Raw genomic sequence first — 24,817 nt, forward strand, 5'->3', positions numbered from 1 at the left:
TGGACACAAAACTCCAGGTGCAGCCTCATTAAGGATGAGTAGAGGGGCAGGATCACCTCCCTTGACGTGCTGGCAATGCTCTTTCCATTGCGTCCCAGGATACCATTGGCCTTCTTGGCCACAAGGGCACACTGCTGGTTCATGAATAGCCTGTTTTCCACCAGGACCCCCAGGACTGCAGAGGTGCTGCAGGTCAACTCCTAACTTTTACTGGTGCTTGGTGTTATTCCCTGCTGGTCTTTGTTGAACTTCATTCAACTCTGCCCAGCTCTCTAGCCTGTCCAGGCCTTGCTGAGTGGCACACACTCATTTATGTGCAAGTGTTTAAAAAATGTGTGTATTCACGTGTATTCACGCCTGACTCCTCTGTCTTTTTGTAGCTGCTAATGCATAGCGACAATTCTTGGATTAGCAACGTCTGGATCTTTTAGAGCTCATAGCTGGTACTTACATTACTTGCATGACTTCATTAACCTGACACTGTGAGCAGGGCTAGTTAAGTGCGTGCAGGTGTATTGGTCTGACTGCTATTTGGCAGCTCCTGATTGTCCTACAGCCTGCTAGCTCCCAAGCCTTTTTGCATTCCTTCTGCAGCTCCCACACTTTCAATGACAGCTTTGCTTTTGGTCTCTCAGCACTAACAGCTTTGCTGCTTGTGTCAGGTGTCCTGTGAGCTACTGTGATGGGGTTAAAACGACATTTTCTTCCATAAGCGCCTGATTTGGATGAAATATTATTAGTGCCATTTAATATTAAAATTTAAAATTTTAATTAACTTACTGTCTGTGTGAGCATGTTTTGAGCTAAATACTAGAACTATTGCTTGAAGGCTTTCTTTTGTTTCTCCTGTGAAACTAGGATGATGAAAGACTGTGAGACTTCTAGTTTTAGCCTATGGATAATCAGAGGAAAGCAGCTTGTTTGTTCACAAACTTTCCAGCAGCTCTGTAATGGATCTCTCGTGGCCGATGCATGTGACTATGTTGCTCGTAAATTGACCATGCTTGAGAGCACTGATGATAAAATAAATGAGTGGATTATTTTTCACAATAGGCTGTTATGACTGACAGTGATTAAATTATGAGAGAGTGCAGAACACATTCTTTGAGTGGCTAAAAAGAGTTGTCTGTTCAAAGCAGCAGAGAAAGTACATTGGGTATCTGTGTTCCTATTCTGAAAGATTAAAGTAGTGCATAAAGGAGATGCTGAGCACTATGACAGCAATGTAAGTTGACAAAGTCCTAGTTTCAGTTTTGGTGTGTGTTAGGAGGTTTGAATTGTTAGATATTAAAGACTTGGAATAGGCCTTCTGGGTCATCAAGAATTGAAAATAAACTACACCTATTTCAAGACCTTTGCAAGTACCATTGCAAGGTTTTTTTAGTTTGTTAGTCCAATTGCCTTTTGGGGAAAGTGGCCCCAAAATCTCATTCATTTATTGTATGAAAAAAACCAAACCACTTAACTTGTATTTAATATAATTAGTCCAGAAATTTATAACCATTCATTTTTAGATCAGATTTTCTCAATTAAATTGTTTACAATTTCTTTCCACTGCAGTGTTACTATATAGTTCAGACTTCCTTATCCAGTAGTAGGGGAACTTGGAAAGCTGTTGTAGCTTTTGTATTACAGCAAACGAATGAGCATAATATATGTGTGTTTACAATGTGCTTTCCTTGCTCTTACAGTAAGCCTAATTTTATTTATGAGTAATGTGATACAGAATATTTAGTAAGTTAAACATATTTAGAGACTTCATTAAGAATTGCTATCAATCACCTTAAACTTCTTGAGCTATTTTGAACTGTGCTGCCCAGCATGTTGCCTGCCTTATGTTCCTGAGAGGTGGGGCTTGTGTGGCACTCCAGCAAAGTGCTGCAGCAGAGAGGCTGCCTGCCAGCGTTATGTAGCGCTGTGTTGGAGTCAGTGTCTTATGGTACTGAGGTGTCACGAATGGAGGAGAGGAGTACAGTGAGGAGAGGAACACTCACCTAACTCTTTTTGTCTGAAATGTCTAATGTTATTGATAGATCTGACAATTTAAAAATCTGTTTTGATATTTGTGTTGGAAAAGATACAAATTGTATTGCACATTGCCAGTGAAGATGGATTAATCTGGGTGGTCCCCCTGCACTGTGCAGAGCACTGAGCCAGTTAGATTGTTGATTCGTTTAGCTGTAACTATTTCATTTGCAAAAAAACCCACCAAAAAGTCTTAATGGATAATGGGAGGTCAAGAAAATACAAGCTTAAAATAAAGGGTTGTTAGTGTTCAGTCTTAAATTCATCGAGTAGTTACACAGTTCCGATACAAAGGGAGTCTTTGTTTGAAGTGTTTTGGCAAGGTGGAACTACCATACACGGTTGTGGACAAAGTTGTTCATTTTGTTTTTACGCTATTCAGCTGCAGAGTTTGTATGAAACGTTTCCTTGGAGGGGTCATGATCCTGAAGTAGCAAAATACATTGGATATTCATGTGACACTTGCATGAAGGGCCCTAACTGGGAAATCAGAGTTTATGGTTGTTTTGAAACTCCACCCTGTTTATTGAGACACTTTAAAATTGAAGAATTTAGTTCGATAGTAGTTCAGTCATTATTTTTTCTTTAACATTTCATTCACCAAGAGTACGTACATGATTTCAAGCATGAAAAGAAATCCCTGTGTTAAAGGAAAATCTATGGTGCTGTTCAATTTATTAAACTTATCTAAGATATGAATAGAATAATGCATATTAGAACTCTGTTAAAAGTCTGGGTTAGAATAGTATGGAGATTTGGTAATGTATCCTGTATGGATCAGAACTCAGTGTATCATTTTTGGCACTGGTGATAGCTAGGTTAAAGCTAGGGAGGGTGTGTTATTTATGTAGTAGTCCTACTTCTTGTTCATACTGGAAATAAATCTGTTGGCTCACTAGGAGCACCTCTGATTCAAGATTTCAATCAAAATACTTACTTCTGCCTGGGATTAGTCTCGTTCCTTGCTTGCTGATTACATATTTGTAGTTTCACAAAGGTAAGGAATAGAGTTTAATAAGGGAGACTAAATTGAACAGATTTTCTTTCCAATGGCCATGTCTACATTTGTTTGGGAAGTTTTCAGAAAGTATTTATCCTGTGGTCAAAAATGGGACCGCAGCTGATGTTGATGTAGTTAAGTGAATTGGATGAGGTACCAAAAATGCTGCAACTTGGGGTACCAGCCCCAAAATTTAATGGGTATATCTGAGTTTTACAGTTACTCCTTTTAAACTACTGTTAGTTTCTGAAGTAGTTTGTGTGTATACAGACACATACTTGCTGCTTTGAGATACTGGAGAAAAGCAGCAATGAGAACATACATTTTCTAGAGATTTGTGATTTTAAAACGGGAAATGTTGGGTAAGAAATCCATGTTTTTCAGCAGTACCATTTTTTGTGATATGGTTGCATCAGCAAAAGAAGTATATCACGTACTGATGCTCTTTATTAGTTACCAATCTAAAGACAAATTTATGTGCTGATGGATGTGTTCAGAATGGCACTGTGAATTGTGATATGGCATCTTCCATCTTAAGCTGTATATAGTTTTGTTTGGGAATTAAATACTGCCTGTTAAGAATTGATGTGACTATAAATATTTGGACACCAAACTTAAATTCAGAAAACGGATAGCTCAAACTTCAGTTGAATACATTTGTACTATTAAACTAACCCATTCAAGCTTCTATCATGTGTGGCAGAATTTCTGATACATCTTCTTACTCTTCAAAATAGGGTGACAGACTGTTAGTGACATGGCAGAGCTGTAAAGGACCACTGGTATTTTCTGATGGGTATGCAAGAGATTAGGGAGTAGGAGTGGGGAAAAAGCATTGCTGCTTTGTATACTGTAAGTGACCATAGGGGTTCACCATGTGTGTAATTGAGTATCACAACAGCAATGCCAAATGTAAGATTACATTGCTGCTGAAATAAATACATTTTGACAACTATTGAACAAAAGGAAATGGAGGTTTTTGAGAAAAATCTTGGAAATACCTGTGTGCAGGCAAATGCACACAGTTTGACAGAGCAGTAATTACTGCCAACCAGTTGAAATCAGAGGATGTATTCTTTCAGATAGTTTTATGATCAAATCAGTACAACCTGTATAGTTAGAAAACCTGAGAAATAATGCCCTTCTGTAGGCTGTGCTGACCTTTTGACGTAACAAGTTTTTCTCCCCTGTATTGATGGACTTGGTCAATAAATATTGGCAACAGGGCAACTGATTTAAAAGTAGGGTGTGTAACGTATTCGGATAATTGTTCTAGTTGTTTAAGAAATACAACTTTCCTGTTTCAGGACATAGTTCGGTCTAGTTCTATTTAGAATGTACCTGAAAGTTGGCATCTAACCTTGAGGGCTTTTGTTGCTTTGCCATACAGAGAACTTATGATTACTGGTGTATCCTTTCTGAAAAAACTCTCTCTTTATTCATGAAAAATTAGACTGAATACTTTAGAAGGGCTTCAGTGATGTCTCAAATAAAAACTTGAAATATGTTTAGAAAGGAGCTTTAGGGAATATAACAGTCACTTCTTTAAGAACTTGAAGATTTTAACATTTTCAAACTAGTTGTCAGATCTGTTTGAGTATCTATAATTAAAGCAGCGTAAAAGAATTTTTAAAACACAGCAATACAAATTTCTTTGCAAAACAACCTATTTTTTTCTCTAAAAGTCTTTTATAAATGATAGCTTTTTTCATGAACTTAGTTTTTAAATGTTAAAGACTTTTCTTGGATCATTCTCAAAGTGCTCAGAGCTAGAAAAAGAAAAACTTGCTTTAATAGAGCTTCTTAAAATTTGTTTGCATTCCTTTTATTCTTGCTGTGTTTCCTGAAGGGATTAAACACTAAGTAGAAGAAATATTGCACAGCTTCCAAGAAACTTCAGTATTCTTTCTTTTTCTGCAGGTCCGTTATGCTAGGAATTAGTGAAAAGACAAATGACATCTTTCCCTCTTACAGTTTTTCTTTTGATAATTGATTTTTGTTCCTGCTGGGTTTATTTTCATTTACTCAAGGATGTATTTATTTTCACAGACTAAAGGATTACTATGGATTAGTTAGAGCCAATTCTCAAAGTAGTGTCATTGTCAAAATTGAGAGAAGAAAAAGACTGTGATGTTTCTACCACCTCCGCATGAGGTCTGCAAGCAGTAAAACCTACTCCACGTTGAGTAATGAAGAATATATGTTTTTGCTGAAACTTTATATTTATTCTTCGATCTGGAAAATTTACTCCTTAAATAAACACAGTCTTCATTTAGAGAGAAGATGAGGGATATTCTTTGTCTGCTGGGCAGATTGCAGCTCTCCATGTATCTTAACGTGTGCTGAGATTAACATAGCCTGTGCAGCACAGCATGAGCTTAAACCCTGGCTCAGATTGAGCAGTCATAAAATGGATTGGTGACTTAGGCTATTCATCCCAGCCATGACAGTTTAAAGGAGGTCGCTGACAACGTCAACAGAGCATACAATCCTTTTCTTCTACACAGGCTTTGCCTTGAGGTTTTTGTCAGGCAGAATCAGAACTTTTTAGGCCTCCCACTTTCATCTCCATTAATCAGAGGCTGTTCTGGAAGAGATTCCTTATGAAAGGAAATCTGGTGTTTGTTTTTGATACCTGTAGTCCCTTCAGTTGGGGAATGCAAAGTTCTCCATAGAGACCTACGGATTCAAGAACATAATCAATCCATGCTTTTCACAACATGGTATTTTGGGAGATTTGAGCAGAAAAATCTGGTGATTTATAACATTCTCAGATTTTATTATCTCTTTTTTTTAAAGAGTGTTTCTGTCACTTCCCCAGTTATTTTGGATGTTGAAAACACTTATTGGAATCTATGTGGTGTTGCAAGGAAGAAAAACTGAGTATCTTCAGCCTCCCAGGACATCTTTGTGATATTTTGGCTGTACTGGTTTCCAGTGCTTTGGGCAGAAAGCAAATCCCAATACTAGGTAGTAGTATAGTTGTGATTAAAAAATTAGCTGCAGAAAAGTATTCTGTGTTTCTGAAGCTGTTTCATTCATGTTATGTATTTGCCTGTGGCTTAATTTGTCATTACTTGAATGACTTTTAAGTACTACATTTGAATTTTTTTTCATTTTAATCAGTTGGCAAATAAAGAGGTTCACATAATTTTTGTGAACAGCTTATTTTGCTTGTTCTTCTGTGGATATAATTTGAAAGAAAAATTTCAGCTTTCATATTAAATTGTTCATATTCTTTTTGTTCAGGTGAGGTGCTAAACTATCTGGATGTAAGCCAGGCTCTTGACACAGTTTGGCACCCTGGCTTTCTAGCAATGGTGATGGAATTACGAGTGGAGGACATAGTACTTAATTGATAATCAGGAAGATTCTAAAAAAAGCAAGTAAGATTAAGTGAAGGTACCAGAGGGTAGGGAGAAGAAAAGCGGATGAAAGAGATGCTTATACATGAAACTAATATGAAGAAGTGTTTCAGCGTTTTGCAAATGGTGAAGCCCACACATGATAGCTGAAAACAGCTATGTTGTTGCTATGTCTTGGGAATTTTAGGGGATCTGTATCCCATTACAGGATTATGGAACCTCATGCTCCAACTGAGTTCTTTTTGCACTGTTTTCGTTGGAATGTCTCTTGATTGTATAACTATATCTATATTTTTAAAAGGCTTAATTGTTCATTTTAGCATTGAGTAACACAAGCTGGTAATACATTTTCAGAATAAGAATTATATAAATAACCTTTGTGACATATTTTTGGATAGTTTAGCATAGCTTCTATTTCATGTGAAGTATTGTACAATATTTAAATATTTCACATAACCATTGTGTGACAAAAATTATTTTGTCTCTTCAACAATCTGAAACTCTTACTTGGAAGTCACATCAAATGTACCGTATTACTTATCTGTATATCTTAAAAGGAATGACTTCAGTTTTGTTCTGTTTCCTATTTCCAGTAAGCTTAATATTTAAAATTTTTATCTCAACTGTTACAGTGTGTTCTGTAGACATGTGCAGTCTGAAATTCTTTCTCCTTTGTTAAAGATGACAATGAAACATTGTTTTAATTGGCATGAGAAATGCTGCAGTTATTCTTTGCGGAAAGAAGACTGCATATTCATTTTGCTTCAAGTATTGAATTGTTTCTGTGCAAATGTGGTCATGGTAATTAATGAAGTTGCAGGGAATCACGTGATGACAGCAGTACCTTGTAAGACTAATCTGCTAGCACAGAATTCTTCGCCTGATGAGGATTTGGTTCATTTTGTACATAAATGTGGTGAAATCTGATTATCTTGAATTCTAACATGTAGCTAATGTTGTCTGTTTGCTCCAGAATTGAATTGGACTTCAGCATTTCAGTGATGTCATACAGTATGAATTAGCTTGGAATATTCAACGTGAAAGTGTTGTATCACTTGATGTGCACAAACTTTTAGCTTGTGTAATAGTTTTAGTAGAAATTGAGCTGGGAATACTTCTGTTCTTGTTTATCATTTTAGAAGTAAAAAAGCTAATTTCATAACTTTTTGTATGTTTCATAACTCCCATGTAAACCAGCTTTGACACTCTGTACATGTAATACAATTCTTGTGCATGTCTAGAGGACTTCATAATGTAAGGTCAAAAGACTTGTTTCCACTTCTCTTTTGTATGAAGTTGAGAAGGTTGCTTTTGTCTAAGGAAAACTAAACCTCCCCTGTGGACCATCACCCTTATATATTTGGAGAGAAGTGACCTCTGAGTTTCTACTGAAAATAAGTGAAAGACTATGATTTTGTCTTCTTACTTGGAACATTTAGAAGTACTTGATGTCAGTGTTTAAGAACAGAGAACTATTTTTGTTTTGATTCTACCACTGTCCTAGTGAGCATGCCTTAAGTGTCACTTTCTCCTCATAGTATTCAATTTTGTCTATCCGTAAAGTTATTTTTTGCTAAAATCAGAAATATTTCTGTAGATGAGTCAGTTTTATAACTTCCACGAAATACTTAGCTTATCTTCAGATTGATATATTACACAGGTGTTTGGTCTTAGAGCTCTTCAGCAGAAGGTAAATGGGATATAATTCATGATGTGTTTTAAAACCAGAAAGAAGCTTACTCTGGAGGAACTGGTTAGCCAAAGATGTTGTGAATTGCTGAGATGGTGTGCCTGTAATCTCGGTGTTGAATGGAACTTAAGGACGCGTAGATAACCCAGAAAAACAAAAGTGGACTAATCAGAATTCTGTCATTTTATTGATTGGAGATACAGTAACAGCTTTTCCAAGAAGTACAACTTTTAACTTAGTTCATTAGGCAATCCAAAGCAGGCGTTTGCTGCTTAAAAATAAGTACACAAAATAATTACAAGTGCAAAGGAAGGAGTACTCTTGTTTAAATCTTACAACAGTGGAGCAAATCTTGAGACTTGTCACAAAATTAATGTACAAAAATGAAGAAGCTACTGGAGGAGTCTTAAAAGTAATGTGTATATAGATGCTGGATCTCCTGCAGCCTAGTGCTTGAAGGACCAATACTTGGAGATCTTGTGGGCTGACCAGTAGCCTCTATGATATAACTTAGCCCATACACCATACTGGTGTCTTCCTACCCTGCCCCCCTCTCTGGCCTCGCTGCAGCTTTTTGGCTATTAGACAAATCATGACCTTCTTTCCTGTTTTGTCTTCAGCGTCTGTTTCCTGTTTTTTCCTTCCCTCCCCCACCCCATTTTTTTTTTTTTACTCCTGACTTTCTCTCCCGTGGTGTCTTTACTTTCTTTGCTTTGTCTCATTGCTAGCTTGCTTTTTCAAGTTTTGTCTTCATAAAAGGAAGAGCATGAGAAACAGTTCAGAGCTTTAGCATCAGTCCTTCCCTTTTAGTGAATTTTTGTACCTGCTTGTTAGTGAATTTATTAAATGTTAATTAGCATGGTATTCATACTGTCTCCCAAAACTCAAGTCTGTCAAATAGATGTATTTCTCCCATTTAAATCCAGAGCCAGATACACACATTTTCTAAGTGCTAGGAGTTTCCACGTAGTTTTGTTGAGGTTCTTAGGTTTAGGCAGAATTCTGAGACTAGCGTGCCTCAAGACTTCATCCAGACCAGAGCTCCAGTTCTTGATCTCTGACACCTCACTTCAAGAGCTACAAGTACTCTTGATTTCTGAAAGAACATGTAATTTTAAACAGGATTGTGACTTGTCCTTTTTGTTGATGTATAGTCTCTACTGCTTCCACACAGGAATGTGGTCTTGCAAAAACCCCTATTTGTTAACCAGTATACTATGGTAAAAGAAAAAAAATTGAAATTAGTTTTGTCTGTACACTTCTACCAATTTTCACTTTCTCATTGCTTTATAATTTCAAAGTACTTAGGATTTTGAAAAGTTAGGACGAGGGAAATCCATGACTGTGAGCTCAAATATGATCTTGGATTTAGCATTAAATGCATAAGAATCATACCCATAAAAAAAGCCGGGTAAATATGCTTCCAAGCATTTTTTCAGTCAGCACATAAACTGATGATCCCAAAAGGAAGCACAGAAACCCCTAAGCCAATGCAGACTGGAACTTTCACTCAAAGGAGTCTTTTTGGTGTAGAGCTCATAATATTGTACTGGTTTTTTGTGTAATAAAATTGTAAGATAATACATTGTTGTTGATTTGGATTTGTGTTTGCTTAGGACTGTTTCAAAGCTTTGAAACTTTTTTGTGTGTGTACAGAATGAGAACTTTTTTGTGTGTGTACAGAATGAAAGTACAGCCTGCAAAGGCAGAATAAAGCCTCTACTTGGCCTGAAAGCTTACTGTGACAACACACCATCCCCATTTGTATGTGGTCATTAAAAGGCTTTCCTGCAATGGGTGAGGCTGCTTTGGTAAACTGCAGTTTGTGATGTATATTCTTATATTTATATGGGAATGTAATTAACTTTGTGGTTTGGCAGGTCAACATTCTTTTTTCCTTTTCTGCAGGACGGTTCTAAATACTCCTCACCACCTTCTTCTTGGTATTTACAAAAGAATTATTCTTTTAAATCTTTCTTATGTATTGTCATTCCCTAACTCTCCAAAGAAAACTTTGTTTAAATAGTTACTCCCTTGGGACTTTCATGCATATCCTGTTATCTGTTTTATATTACAATCTTTCATGCTGGGAATGTCCTTCCAAAAAGCACAAAACAGCTAAAGCACTTAGATGACTAATAAACATGTTAAGTGCTGAAGTCCAGGCACAAAACCAGCGTTATTACCATTATCCTTTGCCTTTTTTCTCTGTTTGACTTGTTTCTGACCTCTGAATTCAGAAATGAGCTAGGTTCCTTTCACTTTGTCTCACCCAGAGATGTTGCAGTGTGAAGTGTTGTTAGTTGTGAAGCCACTGCCATGAAAAGTAGGAAACTTTTAGAAAACTGCTCATGTTTTCACTCTTCTAATCAAATACCAGCATTCAGAAGAGCCCATGAGAGTGATGAAATTTTGGCTGCCAGTTTTATTTGCTCAGCTAAGAGGCATCTCTACTGCTTTTTGTTGCTTGGGATTGGCAGAGTTAACTCCCACAGGAGCAGTAGATGCATGCTTTTTAGAAGAGCAGTATTATCTCTAGTTTCAGTACTTTTTATATATTCAGTAAACATAAGTATGTAGGAAATCATTTGCAGTGTTGTGCTTTACATATATCATTTGAGGTTCATTATAATTATCTGGAGTAGGTGAGAAACACTGAGCAAATTGGTTCTGCTTTTTCAAGGGAATACTTCTGTTCTAGTAGCACATGAAAGACTCGGTTAGCTTGTGCTAGCTGAAAACAAAAACTGAAATACCGAAACACAACCTCTCAGGTGGCTAACTTCTGAGGTTTGGGGAATGTGGGAGAACAATGAGGGAATATGGAATAGCATTTATTCATTGCAGCAGGAGCTGAGAATTATTGTGGTTTTAACTATTTTATTTTTAATTTGGAATAGTGGTTTTTTGGGGGTTTTTTTTAGTAAAATATGTTATACGATTAGTAAACCTGGGTTTTCTTATTTGCATGTGCATTAAGATCTCTGCAGGTCCTTCAACAGATGATTCACATACTGGTAACAACTTATCCAGCAAAGACACAACTGCAACTTTCCTGCACAAGTCCAAAAATACTTAACCATATAGCTTGAGACTTCGCACTTATTTGGAATTTGGACTAAGCTTGTTTAAGATTAATTTCCAGGGATGCCACTTAGTCAAGTACTTGAAACTGAATTTATTACTGGTGGAAAGTGTGGCAGTATCAATTTCTGTATTTCAACTTGAATCCTGATTCAGGAAAACAGACATTAAAAAAAGTGTCAGCAGAAGATTCTCCTGTCACCTGGATAAAAGGCTTTGTAATTTTCTAGTCACTTTTTCCAGCTCTGTTTCCATAAGTAATGGCAAACATCTACCAGTATTGTTCAAGTGGCTTGCCTAAGTGAACTGTGCCCTCTGTGGTGCTTATATTTGGCAGTAGCAAAAATGAAATGCCCTCTAAAGTGGAAATGTATAACTGATGTTGCTGCCAAAAAAAGGCACTTTTGTGGTTATGTTTGGACTCTAAAGCTTTGTAAACATTTGTCTATTGAGCTCTAGTCTTGTACATGACAGAGCAAACTGTCCAAATGAATTTATCAGTTGGTTTTTGGCCATTGTTCCTAAGTTGGATGAGCTGAAATAAAAAGCTATCTGGCATTTTGAATGTGATCTCAGTCCACATCTCTGTGACATTCAGCCTTGATGTGCTTGCAAGAAAAACTTAATGGTTGTATCTACTTATGAAAATTACTTTTAAATGTGTGTGATTTGGTTTGTCACTGCTGAAAGCAGAGGCTAGTTGCTTCTCATTTCTTTTTCCTGACACTGAATCCTGGTATTGCAGAGATTTCTCTTTTTGCATGCTGCTGTACACTTCCTGAACATGCAAGAGGGTAATAATTCTCTATATGACTTCCACTGAAGAGGAAATGGATACTTGTCAAAACAATGAGTGCATCTGGAATTCCACCATTCAGGAACTTTATTGCGCTGGGGCCTTCCAGTTTTCAGTAGAAAAATTTCTTGGGTACTAGTACATTATTTTTCACCAAGTTGGCAAGTGCTTTGATTAACTATGTTATTGTAAGTGCCTTGGAAGCATACTGCATGCAAGAGTGAGCTTAATGTTGTCAGTATAAAAAGAACCTGGTTTTAATCTTGCCGATACATGATAAATAGAATCATAGTTGGGAAAATAATTTTTTATTGTGGCATCTAAAAATCAATCACCTCCAAATCAGAACAAGGCAAATAATTTACAGAACACAAATGGGGTTGTCATTTTCCACCCCCACCTCCCACAGCTTTCTTATAAAGAACTGGAAAAAATTAAATGCTTGCCTGTGCTTCATTGAAATTGTGTGACTGTCATAGAAACAGCCATTTGGCAAGGTGGGATAGAGTGGAAGGATAGGAATGGAGATTAGAGGGACAGAGTTGCTTAGAACAAATGAATACTCACTTCTAGTTTTAATCTCTAAAATTGAGGTTATCATGAGGGTTTAATGTGTACAGTCAAAACCCACTGTAAACTTGCAAAGTTGATTTTAAAAATAGGGCAGAGATTTTTCTCAAAAACTGTGGTTTTCTTAGTTTGTTGGACAGATAACAGGAAAACAGAGCTGTCTCTTGACCCGTGTTCATTTTCTGTCTGCTGGAATGAATTTGGAACTAAATCCCCTTTTTCCACTCGAGCATGTCCTTCTCCAGCAGTGTCAGGGCCTGGGTGGGGTCACTTGTTCAATACAGCTTTTCAAAACGTCTGTTGGATTCTCGTCAGATTACAACATTTTTTCAGTGCTGGGGAAGAGCACAAAGCTATCTTGATAAACAGATTATATTTGTGCATATCTACTTTGGCAAAGACAAATTCCTTGATTTAAATTAATTTGCTATTTAAGACTTATTTTTTGCCTTGATATAGATAGCAGTGTATTGGTAGATTAAAAATACAGAAAGAACATATTTCTGTTATCTCTGGATATGACAGAGATAGCACCAAGAGAGCTGCAGGATGTATCTTTGCTTGAATGTAGTCTCAAATTACAATGTGGCCATCGCAACATTTCTACATGTAGCACTTGAAAGGTATTTAAGTTCTGATTTTCTGGAAAGCCTTGGGATTGAGCTTTACATGTTCTACAGGTGTTATTATAAAAATGATGCGGTTTTCAATGAATTTCATTTAGTTTGGAAAACAGCGCTTTCCAATATTTTCTATGTTTTATTACACATTTTTAGACTGCTGCATAGTGTCAGGACATAAATTTTAACAAAATGGCTTTTAAAGAATTCTCACTGGTTTTAATGTCTTGTAGTATTATCTTTCCTTTTTGGAGAATTGTATTCCTGCTGCTGACTTATCTATTAAAACTAAGCCTTTAAAGTTGTATAGGGATTGCAGTAACCAAGTTATTCACCAGACAAAATGGAGATGGCTTGCAGCAGGTGTTTTATGAAAAGTTGGGGCACTTGGGTGCTAAGTAATAGGTATGTATTGTGCTGCTTTAACAGGAAAAAGGATTTTGAGAAGTAGAAATGTTCCAGGATGTAATTTGAGTTTACAAAGAGTTGAGGTGACTTCCCTAGAGTTGCTTTACAGAAATTTGTCAGCATAATAGTTTTATTGTGAAAATATTCTATCTAAACTGTGGATACTCACTTCACAATTTTAGACAGAAGTAGTTTTTCATGTCACATTTAATTTGCTGTCTATATCCTAGATATTTTTTTTCTTCAGAATTACACTAGTACTTGTCTTACATTGTTATTTCAGTACTGCCTTATAAATTCTCACCATGCTATGTAGGGACTTGTCAATGTTTTTGTGGTGAGTCCTCTATCCTGTGTATTGCAAGGAATGGTTACAGAACTACAATAATTTTCTCACAGTATAAAATTAGTTCTGGAAACTCAATATTTAAATAAGGACAAGAATGTGTTTGGGAGGGAAAAAGTGCATGTTTGCAAATTATCAAGTATATGATAGCATGGATATAAACATGAAGGCTAATAAAATGCCTGTTATTTTGAATAGATAAAAGGAAGCTTAGAGTATAGTTTCTATTAGCTCAGGGGCTGCTAGCTAGTGACATGCCTGTAATTCTCTGGAAAGTAGATTTTATAGACATAGGATCCTTCGGGAGGACGCCACTGTGTGCTGTTTCTACTCTTGGAGATAAGCTTAGATGTTACGTGAATATGTGTATGTATTTAGACACACATGTTGGTATTGTCATGGAGTCATGATTCACTGTCTGTCTCTGAAGTTATAGTTATTAAAATATGTTAAACCTCTATAAAAGCATTCCAGTACTTGTCATAATTTTGGAATTACACTTGAAATTGGAGTATTGTTGCTGTTTAAAGTTTGACCTTTGAAATGTGCTACTGGCTTTCAGAACTATTATGGCACCATCTGCTGACCAATGCACAGACTGGCATTGTCAGTTTGCTCACCTGGTTACTTCCTTGAGAATAAGCTCCCAGTTAAGGAGGAAGATGAAGCAGAATCATGAGGAGAAAGGGCAATTTTTTTATGGGTTTGCATTTGGCAAAATTTTTTTCTAGGAGATACTATTATAAAGGCAGAAGTCTGTATTGATACAGATTTAGTTGTCTACTCACCTGGATTATAGCTTTAAAAGCTTTAAAAGAGGGAATTTGAGGGGTTTTTTTGGCTGTATGTGGCATAGGGTTGTTCTTTGTAGCCTGTTTTTCAATGTGTTACCTTCTACGCCTGCAAAGAAGAGCCATGACAGCATGAGATCAGTCCATGCCCCAGCTCTGGTGGTCTTGTCACAGCCCAGGAAACCAATGGACTCTGACAGGCTTCTGCCCTGTGGCTACTGCAAAGATTCACAGAAACGCCGAGTCTGCAGTCTGTCTCTTCAGCCTCTGCAGTTAACCTTGATTTTTGTGCATAGTGATCATCAGGGTAGGAGAAAACTGGAACAGTCTTTGTCATATTCACTGTGTAAATACTTAGGTTTGGGCTCAATTGCTAGAATAGCATCTTTTATTAATCATTTAAAAATAGGTGATTGGATTTTGTATGTATTACACATGTACCCATTTCCTCTAGTTTTTGTGTTGTAACTTTTTTATCATACTCAGTAATTTGGTAAACTTGATCTTTGACTTTTATCTCATCTATTTTGTGTTAGGAATGTGCTTAAAAATGAATGTAATCCAAATTACTAGGTTCAGTTTTCGGAGTATATTTGTATGTATAAACACTTTTGTAACCTCCTGTAGGAGAACTGGGACTTTTTCTTGGTTGGTATTTGACTGAAGAACAATATTTAATTGGGATCTCTATGGTGAAAATGTTGCAATTGATATAAGCCGATTTTAGGAGTGTTTTTGCTTTCTTAAGGATCCCAGAATTGAAAACTTGGTTCTTTAGTTGTCAATTTATTCCTTGGTGTTCAGAGCACTCCATGTCTTTGCAAGTGTAGTAATCCATCTAAATAATGGCTAAAAGAAAAAAATTGGCTTTACGTTTTGCTTTGTCTGCTAATAGAATGTGTGCAGGTTATATTGGCACCTTCAGCAAAAAGATGCTACACAGAATCATGGTATACCATGAGTTTTCTTGTTTACATACCAATGATAAAATACAAGTTTTAAAATTTAGCAAAAATCTGAAATAAGGTTATTTAATTACTACTTTCAGCCAGATTTGAAATATAAATTATTGTGCTCTACAGAAAATAACTGATTTATGTTTTTGAAAAAAATCTAGTTGTAGTACCAAGTTCCTCAGGTAATACTTACTGGTTGAACCAGATTCTTTTGCACTCTAAAATATGAGTAACTGTTCCAGCTAGGATTTTACTTCTTTTTATAGCTTTTATGTCAACAAATCTTACATGTTGAAAGCAGCAAGCATGAATGATGTGTCCTAACCGACTGTGAAATGCAGATCAGGCTTCTGCTGAGCTTCAGATCAATAATATGACAAGAAATAAACAACTTTATTTGGGAGCTTTTTTGCCTTGTTTTAGGCAGTTGAAATACACATGAAAACCTTGTTTCAGGTTTTCATGTATATTTTTTCAGAGGTTAGAAATTTTCTTTCACATTTCTTCTGATTTTTTAATGTGTAGCCCATGTGAGATAAATATTTGGAATATTCATGAAGGTAGCAGTTTTAAGAATGAATTATTAATACTATGGTGATCCAGAAAATTACATGACTTGCACAGACACACATTGGCTTTTAGTGCACTGAGCTGTAATTTATTTGTGTAGAAGTAGGTTGATTTTTTTTCCTTTTGCTTTTATGACATGATGGTTTTTCTGTGAATCCTAGTAGACTGATGAAGATACAGCTATCAAAGCAATTTTTATTTCTTGAGTTTGCTATGAATTTCAGTGACAAAACTGAAAAAAGAAGAAACAAGTTTAGGACTGCCTTTTTCTACTTTTATGTACTCAGAAAATAAGTAAAATGACATCCAGAAATGTATGGAAAAAGAATTTGGATTTGTTCCTCTGTGCTGATAAATAAGAAATACTAGAACAGAAGCAGTGAATTAAAACATGCATCATCATAGAAAACTTCATTTTACTGCAGTTGGTTTTAATGTTGTCTGTGATCTTTGAGCTACACTTTTTTCTTTCCCTCTCTTTTTTCCTTTTTTTTTTTTTTTTTTTTTACTTCATGTTATACTTGATATGTCTTCTGTTTCTAGTTTATCTATGGTGGCAGGAATCCTTTTGGTCAGAAAACTACATTTCAAGAATTTATGCTAGAAACTGGAAGGTATCAACTAGCTGACCTGTATCAATCTATATATTTGAGAGGAAAGAGTGTAAGGAAAGAATGTAGCATCTGCTTTCAGCTGTGTACTCTGGCCAGCACTAAGTTTGTTCTCAGTGCAATAAAAGAGAGAGGAAGGGCTGAATAGAGATGAGTGAGAATATTTGTTGTCTTCGGTTGCTTCCTGGTCAGCACCCATTCTTGGGGAACTTGGTAGAGTTATGAATGGAGCAGATCATCTGCTTCCTGTAAAAGTGGGATCTGTTTTAACAAACTCACCTTCCCTTCAGAAATTGTGAAGTGTTATACAGTACTTTTTGCCATCCTACCCCCCACCTTGATTCTTGCAGTTTAGGTAGTCATTCCGTCTGCATGAGCCAAGTTTTCTGGAGGATTACAAAAGATACAGCTGTTACCACTTGTGGTATAATGTCAGTTGCAAAATCTACCAAGATTTTTCTTTTCTTTCTTCAGACATTGGTAATCCTTTATTTGAGCATCACCCTAAGGTTCCTGCTCTTATGTCTACTCTTGCTGCAAAATTCTTATTCTCCTTTCTCAATTCAAAATGAAACACAGATTTAATGTTATCTTGCAATACAAAAGAGGTGAGATAAGGAGAACCCTGTCCTGCTTCAGTTGTTACAGAGCTTATGAAAAATTAGAGGGGCAAAAATATGTACTGTGATTATGCTGTCTAGTAAGAATAAATGAGAGCCTACTTGGGGAAAGGAAAGTGAGAAAACATGCAGTTGAAGTTGGGAACTCTAAATTTTTTATCTAATTTGGTTTATTTCTTCCCAATATAATTTCTGAGACAAATGTTGTTTGCTGCTAGTTTCCATTTCCATTTTCTTTCTGGCACACTGTTGGCTGTTAGACCCAAAGCTGTATTTGGATCATGTGAGGTCTTCTCTATTGCTGCAGGAGAAAAATGAAAGAGCCACTTTCAGAAAACCTGGTTTCTTGATTGCTTGACTATAGTGAAAGTAACATCAGAGGCTTTAACAATTGAAAGAATAGACTGATGGCAGAACTCCAGCGTTTTGTCCCTCCCTATCTCTGTTTTTTCTGTGAACCACAAAACTGGAGGATCTGACAGAGCATTGAGATAGGGAGTGTGAGATCCAATTTTGTGTATCTCGACGGATACCTAGTTCTTGCACCAACATGCAACTCTGAAAAAAGAAACGTATCAAGCTAATGTGGTAGAGAAGGTATTTTGGGAAGACTATAATTTACACTCTTGGTCGGTTCCCTTGTTTTGTTGTCTCATCTACCTCTTCACAGTTAATTTAGAGACCACTGAGAGTATAAAGAAATACACAGGCTCAGCAGAGAGGTGTGCTTTGTTTTGTAGGGTTTTCCTCTCTATTCCTCTTCTCTCCCTTTCCCCCCTTCACCCCTGGAAAGGCACTGAAGTTACAAGCTTATAGGAAATTGAGCTCATGAAAGAAATCCCTCCTGCTGTGGGCATCAAATGAAGGCATTAAGTGAACATGGACAGCCCTATTCAGACAGGGGCTGTAACAAGTTTCCCTTGCTTCTGCAGTATAAAGTCAAGCTCTCCTTGTAACTATAACTTTGATTATTAAAACCTGGACACTTAGAGATGCAGAACCTTAATTGTTTCACATTGAGCAAGTTTATACCAGCCACTGCTATCCTAAATTTCATCAGTTAAAATGTGTGACTTGGTGTCCTCAGTTTCTTTTATTGTTAGGACAAAATCACTGAGATGTGTATGGGGTGACTTACTTTGCTCAGGTCTAAGGAATTTTCCAGAGATGGCTCCTTTTTGACTGTATAATAAAATTGTGATACTAATTTTGAGAGTTTTATATAATGATTTTTTATTAGTTTGTACATGTATTTCACGCATCTTTGCATACTTTGAAAAGTACAGAAAAAAAGTGCAGGAAATACAGTGTTTTCCCTATAACTTCTTTGAAGATTTGTATATAAAGTCTTATAAAATTGTTTCAGCTACTTGCTGAGAAAAAATTGGTTCTTTCTTAGACACGTGTGACAAAAAAAATCACTACCCTCTCTGTTAATTAGGAAACCTCCCTTATGAATTTATTAAGCAGAGTGGATTGATGTTCTCTGATCAGCAGAAGTTTTGACTTTTCTCAGTAAAAGTTGAATTTGGTTTTCTAGATATTGTTCATTTTTTCATTTTTATGATAAAGCTTTACATTATTATGTTAATTAGATATCTACCATTAGGAAAGAACAACAACATTTCTGTGTAGGATACAAAGGTGACAGAAAAATGTAATTTGGCTAGTAGTAGCTTGAAAACTAGTATACTTATACATGGTTTTAAATAGCAAGTTCTTTAATCTCAACAGTCAAATGGAAACCTGCCTTTCAGAGGTCTGTTACCTCCGAGATAAATAGTACTTACATAATGTTTAATACTGTATCACAACAAGCTCTATTAGTGTTAAAACTTGAAGGGTTTTTTAAAAAGTGATAGAAATGGCTGTATTACATAACTGTAATATTTAAGCTTGAAACGTACTCAGAAGTCCCTAGCAGTAAAGGTACTAACTTATAATTTAATTCCTCATTGGGGAATGCTTTTGTTTTAGATAGTGAAATGTTAAGTGATGAACAAAGAAACCACACACACCATGTAGCTACTTTGGTCTCAAGATGCTTAATGTGAATTTGCTTGTAGATAGTTGAAGGCTCCTATGTCTATGCTTCTTAGTAAGATAACTGTCAAGATGGTGTTTCCTTTGGCTCAATATTGTTCATTTCTTTGGCCAGAATGACTTCTGTTGTATATTTAGGCATCCATTAGCTTCCTTTTTTTTTTTCCCATCCTAGGGAATGGCCTAGTTTAACTATTTCTTACTGCCTATGGATGTGCTTTGGAAATCTGGAGGCAAAGTGTTGCTGCTATCTTGTGATGTACACTAGTTCCCAGTTGGCTTCAGGTGCAGTTTAAAGTGTTGTGCAAGGCATCGACCCTGAACTAGATAACTTTTTTGACTCTTTTTTGGGCAGGGATCGGGGCAGGAGCTGTTGAGTTCAGCAAGGGTCCTGAACCCAAGAGTCTCCTGCCCCTAGTGGCATGCAGTGATGATAATCAATTATAACACAGGACTGTCACCATTATAATGATATAAACGTGATTGTAACTAACCTGCTAAACTTTAGGCCAGACAAACAGACAGTGAGTTTAAAGCTAATTACTTTAAGATGATTGTAAGTAAATACCAGTGGTGAATAATGAAATCTAACAATTATAAACTTGTGTTGGACCCTTGTGTGCTTATTTTTGTTGGTTCACTTCAATAAATTGGAAAAAAAAGTTATACTACACTTCCAAAGCAATGCAGCAAAATACAGGGCCACACAGATAACACTATTTGTTTATTCTAGTTAGTATTTTTTCAATAAATACCAATAATGTTAAGATTAAAGGTCATTATTGCATATCCTGTTGTCACAGTATTAGGATTTGACTTCAACTTCACTGAAGGAAAAGTAAGCAGAAGTGATGAGAGTATAAAATTATGTATGATTTTATGTTGAATGGTATGAACTCCTTATTAAGACCCCAAACTTAGTTAAATTGTATGTTCCCCAGCATTATTAGTGATTTCAACAGGATCACTGATTTGTAATTTCCTAATTTTTTATACTCAATATTATGCTTACCATCTTTTTGTTCTATTCTTTTGTAATCTTGCTCTTTCACTTCCAATAATTTAAGTTGCTAAGTGTCACCAAATAGTAGGGGGGGTGTATCTACCAGTTTTACTAGAGAAGGTGGATACTCTTCTGAAATTTCAGTTTCTGGGTCAACCAAGGAGCTCAGTAGAAAGAGAACTGAAGTTACTTCTGAAAGAATCTTGGCCAATAACATTAGGAGTAGTTTATAACAAAACAAATGCCTTTCAGTGAGCACACTTAGAATTTTATCAAGAAGAATGAAACTGTAGATCTTTTATCTGCAGAGCACTAAGTTGTAGCTTATTGGTTTTACTTGTGAAGTGAAAATTTGAAACGGAGTATTTCTTTAACCCTAGTAAGTTTAATAATCTACAAGAGTTTCTAAATTATTACAAATTACTTCAAATAAGTAGTCAGTAAAAGTAGTGATGCTACATAACAAAACTATTTTTATTGTTGCTTCTTTTAGTGTCAGTTGTGATAATGACAACTGAAGTTGGTTCAGAGACCGAAGTAAAGAAAGATTCTGAGCAGCCGGAACCAGACAAAGCCAAGGACAAGCCTGAAGAAGCATCAGAGTCTCCAGGAAATCAAAAGTCCCAGGAAACATCCTCTGGAGAAGCTCAAGATTCTTCTGTCCCGGCACCCACTGGCCAAAGTAGTCCAAGTAGCCAGAAGAAGGAAAAATCTTCACCTGAAAGCAAGGGTATTTCTCGTTTCCTTCCCCCTTGGCTTAAGAAACAAAAATCATACACCTTGGCAGAGCCCAAAGATGAGGCCAAGAAAAGGGCCACAGGGGAAGAGCAAGTAGCTGAAGAAAGTGAAAGCCAGACACCAGAGGGGATGGCTCAGCCAAGAGAGAGCTTGGAAGAAGCAGCTGAAAACCAGCAGAATGCTAAAGGAGACAACAAAGGAAAACACTCCGTTAGTAGTGCTGAAATACAGGTACGTGTGGGAAGGCTTATAGATACTTTGGAGTAATTTTAATGAAACCTGATTCATGAATTATTGAATTCATCCAAAGCTTTTTTAGGATCATATTGGGGAAAAAAATGACAGCTATTCTAGTTGCTAGGCTCTAGTCTTGCTTTTTGTGAAGTTGCATATCAGTTCTTAACATTCAAACTTCATATTCTAGGGTGGTGAAGGCACACAGAGAATGTTTTGTATGAGGAGGGGCTGAGACAGTTGGCACTGGTGAGCCTGGGGAAGAGAAGGATGAAGGGGAGTCTTATCAGTGTGTATTAATATTTGAATGGAGGAAATAAAAAGGAGCCAGCCCCTTCTCAGTGGTATGCAGTTAGATGACAAAAGGCAATGTACCCTAGTTAAACCCATGAAATTACATTTCAAATCGCAAGAAAATCTTTTTTACTCTGATGGTGATAGAACCTTTCCTTGGTAAGGAATGTGGCCAGGTGGTGGTTGTGCAGATTATAGGCCTCCTAGGGTGGTAAATGGGTGAGTCAGTCATTGAAACAGGTTGACCAGAGATGTGGTGGAGTCTGTCCCTATGAAGATATGCAAAACCCAGCTGAATATGGTCCTGGGTAAAATACCCTCTGTGTCCCTAGAGGCACTGGACTAGATCTCAAGAGACCCCTTCCAACCTCAACCAATCTGTGATTTTGTATCACTCGGCTTTCATAAGCTCTGGAGTTTAGTTTAGTATAATTCCTGGAGCTTCTTAATAAAGTTGTTTCTCTTAGGAAGAAAGCCAGTAACACATATAAAAAAAAACCCAAACAAACCTCATTTCAAGGAAAGGGACAAAAAGGCACCTTCTGTGGCTTGAGAGCAAGAATATCTGGTCCCTAAAAGAAGACCTTAATGCTTATGCTGGTTATTGTGCTTCCAGTATGCACATAACTTCAATGAAAGACTAATGTCTTACTTATTCGAGCTTATAAAAGGAATGAACAAGTTTAACATGTCCTCCTTCCTGAGTTTAACTGTATTTTAATATAGCCTCCCAAAGAAGATGGTAAAGAAACAGAAGTAGAGGAAGTTGCAGAGAAAAAGGAAGAAAAACAAGAAGAAAAAGAAAAAAGGGAGACAAAAGAAGTGCAGACAGGTGAAATTAAAACAGATAACATTCCTCAGAAGTCTCCAAAGAAAATTAAAACTGTGCAGTGTAAGGTGATGCTTCTGGATGGCACGGAATACAGCTGTGACCTAGAGGTAAGGCACCAAGTCTTTATATAAAGAGCTTTCTCTATAGGGAAAACTTGCTTTCATTCTACTGAGTGTTTAATGCTATCGCTAGGAGTCAGTTAACGTTTCATTTAAAATTCCATCTTTAAAACCTTATCAGTTTAATCTTAAAAATACCCTCTGAGGTACACTGGCAGGTCATTTGACAGCTCAAAACTTAATTTTTTATTTTTCTAAAACATTAAAGTTTTCCTGAAGGTAGTGTGACATGTGCTAATAGAGTTTTCTTGAGATTATTAATTTTTTTTTAAGTTATCTCAGCTGAAGATAAACTTGAAACTTTTTAAAGTTTAAAAGAAGTTCTCTTCAGAAACAAAAAACTCAAGTACAGATATAAAACATGTATTTATATTTAAAGTTATGGTCTAGTTCCACATTTTCATAGCTGTGTGCAATGCTTGTTTACAACTGAAAATCACTGGGTTAGATAGATACTGTGTGTGTTTGTTAAATCTGACTTAAGATCACTAACAGAAACAGACATTTTGGGCTAAATGGAAAATAGCTTCCTGGGTTTTATGGCTTTAATATCCTTTGAATATACATGTGGGTCCAAGTTCTAAGTCAAATAATAGTTTTTTGATATTTTACATGTCTATCCTATATCTTACACTAGATCATCTGTTTGCTTGAAATGGGGGGAAAACAGTTGTTCTGAACCCCACTTATGATTGTAGTTGTTACATTTTGCATGATGTAACCAACTGATTTGCAGTGGTGTCCAGGCTGAATATCTGAGTTATGAAAAGCAGTTAAAATCTTGTGCCTTTTCGAAAACTCGACATCTAGATATATCTTACCTACTGATCTAAGGATGAAACAGTGGCAATGTTATGGCATTTCCTAGACCCAGCTGATCAATGGAAAATATTTCCATTTTTGTCTAACATGTATTGTTCAATTTTTGTTGTGGTACACACATTACACATCATGTGGTAATGCAGGCTTCTGCTTGAAGCCTTTTGTCTGCTCTTGTGCTGTTTTATTTTTCCAGTGTCCAGTGTTTCAGTCAGTCCCTATGCTGTTTGATTGTGGATTTCATTATGCTTCTTGGTATTTTAGTTGCTTGTGTGTGGCTAGCACAGGCTTTTCCCATGAGAATTTTCTTGTGTTTTATAAATAAAGGTAAAGTTTGGATGTTATTGGAACAGTGTCCCAGAACTTGGACAGTGCAGGCCTGGCCAATCAGGCCTGGGGGAAGGCTTCTGACCGACCAATCTGGGTGACTTTTGAAAACTCTATATATATGATGAAATCAAAACAATAAAGGTCATTCCTTCTTGCCACTGAGAACTGGTGCCTTCATTACTCTGCTAGCTGCTCAACAGCGACACTTGTGTACAAGTTCTTTTGCATTTTGTGATAGAGCACTGGATGGGTACTATTTACCTGTCCTTCCAGATCTTGCAGAACTAAAAGACTAAAAAAAAAAAATGCCTGTTTTTAAGACTTTCAGAAGCTTCATCACAACTTGTATCTTACTTCATGCATTAGTACAGCTGGCTTTTCAAACCCATGCTCTAATAACACTCCTATCAGCTAAGAAATTCATGTTTGTTGTTTATCTATGTGAAATACTCCTTGGGAATGTTTTGCTGCAGTTGGATGGAAGCTTTAAAGTTTGTGTTTTGTAGTTGTTAGTAGTAGAAGCTTTCTAAGGACTCCATTTTTAGTTTTCTATTCTTGATGTTAAAACCAAGCAATTTCAGTATATGTTTCTTAAAGTATGGTATTCTAGGCCTGCACAGATCTATCCCTGGCCCTGTCAGATGTAGACCACTTCCCCATAAATAAGGCTGACTGTAAAAAGCAGCAGCAAAGCCTTCATTACTGTTAGTTAGGTCTGCTTTTTATTATGCTGTGTTTCCAGAAGAAAAAAATTTATTGACATAAGTAAAACAAGAACATCAAAAATATATTACAGAATAATTGCTCTCCACAACCCATTGTATAGGGCTTTGCATACTTATGGTCTAAAGTTGCCGGAATTTTGTCACCAGAAATTCTTGAAAAGTATTTCTATTCATGTCTTAGTATCAATATGTATAGAGAAAACAAAAATTGACTACAGGATAGTAACC

General features: G+C 36.4%; 1 protein-coding gene across 2 annotated transcripts in view; it reads left to right on the forward strand.

Annotated features, from left to right (window-relative positions):
- EPB41L2 (erythrocyte membrane protein band 4.1 like 2) overlaps positions 1-24,817 on the forward strand; it is a 102,180-nt gene that overhangs the window by 16,791 nt on the left and 60,572 nt on the right. For both annotated transcript variants that reach the window (XM_085055961.1, XM_085055962.1), the window contains exons 2-3: positions 20,992-21,467; positions 22,491-22,703. In XM_085055961.1, the coding sequence (XP_084912087.1) occupies positions 20,992-21,467; positions 22,491-22,703 (689 nt within the window). The remainder of the gene's footprint in view (positions 1-20,991; positions 21,468-22,490; positions 22,704-24,817) is intronic.

Source organism: Lichenostomus cassidix, chromosome 3 (assembly GCF_008360975.1).
Source record: "Lichenostomus cassidix isolate B80296 chromosome 3, HeHo_3.0, whole genome shotgun sequence".
NCBI classification, from domain to species: Eukaryota; Metazoa; Chordata; class Aves; order Passeriformes; family Meliphagidae; genus Lichenostomus; species Lichenostomus cassidix.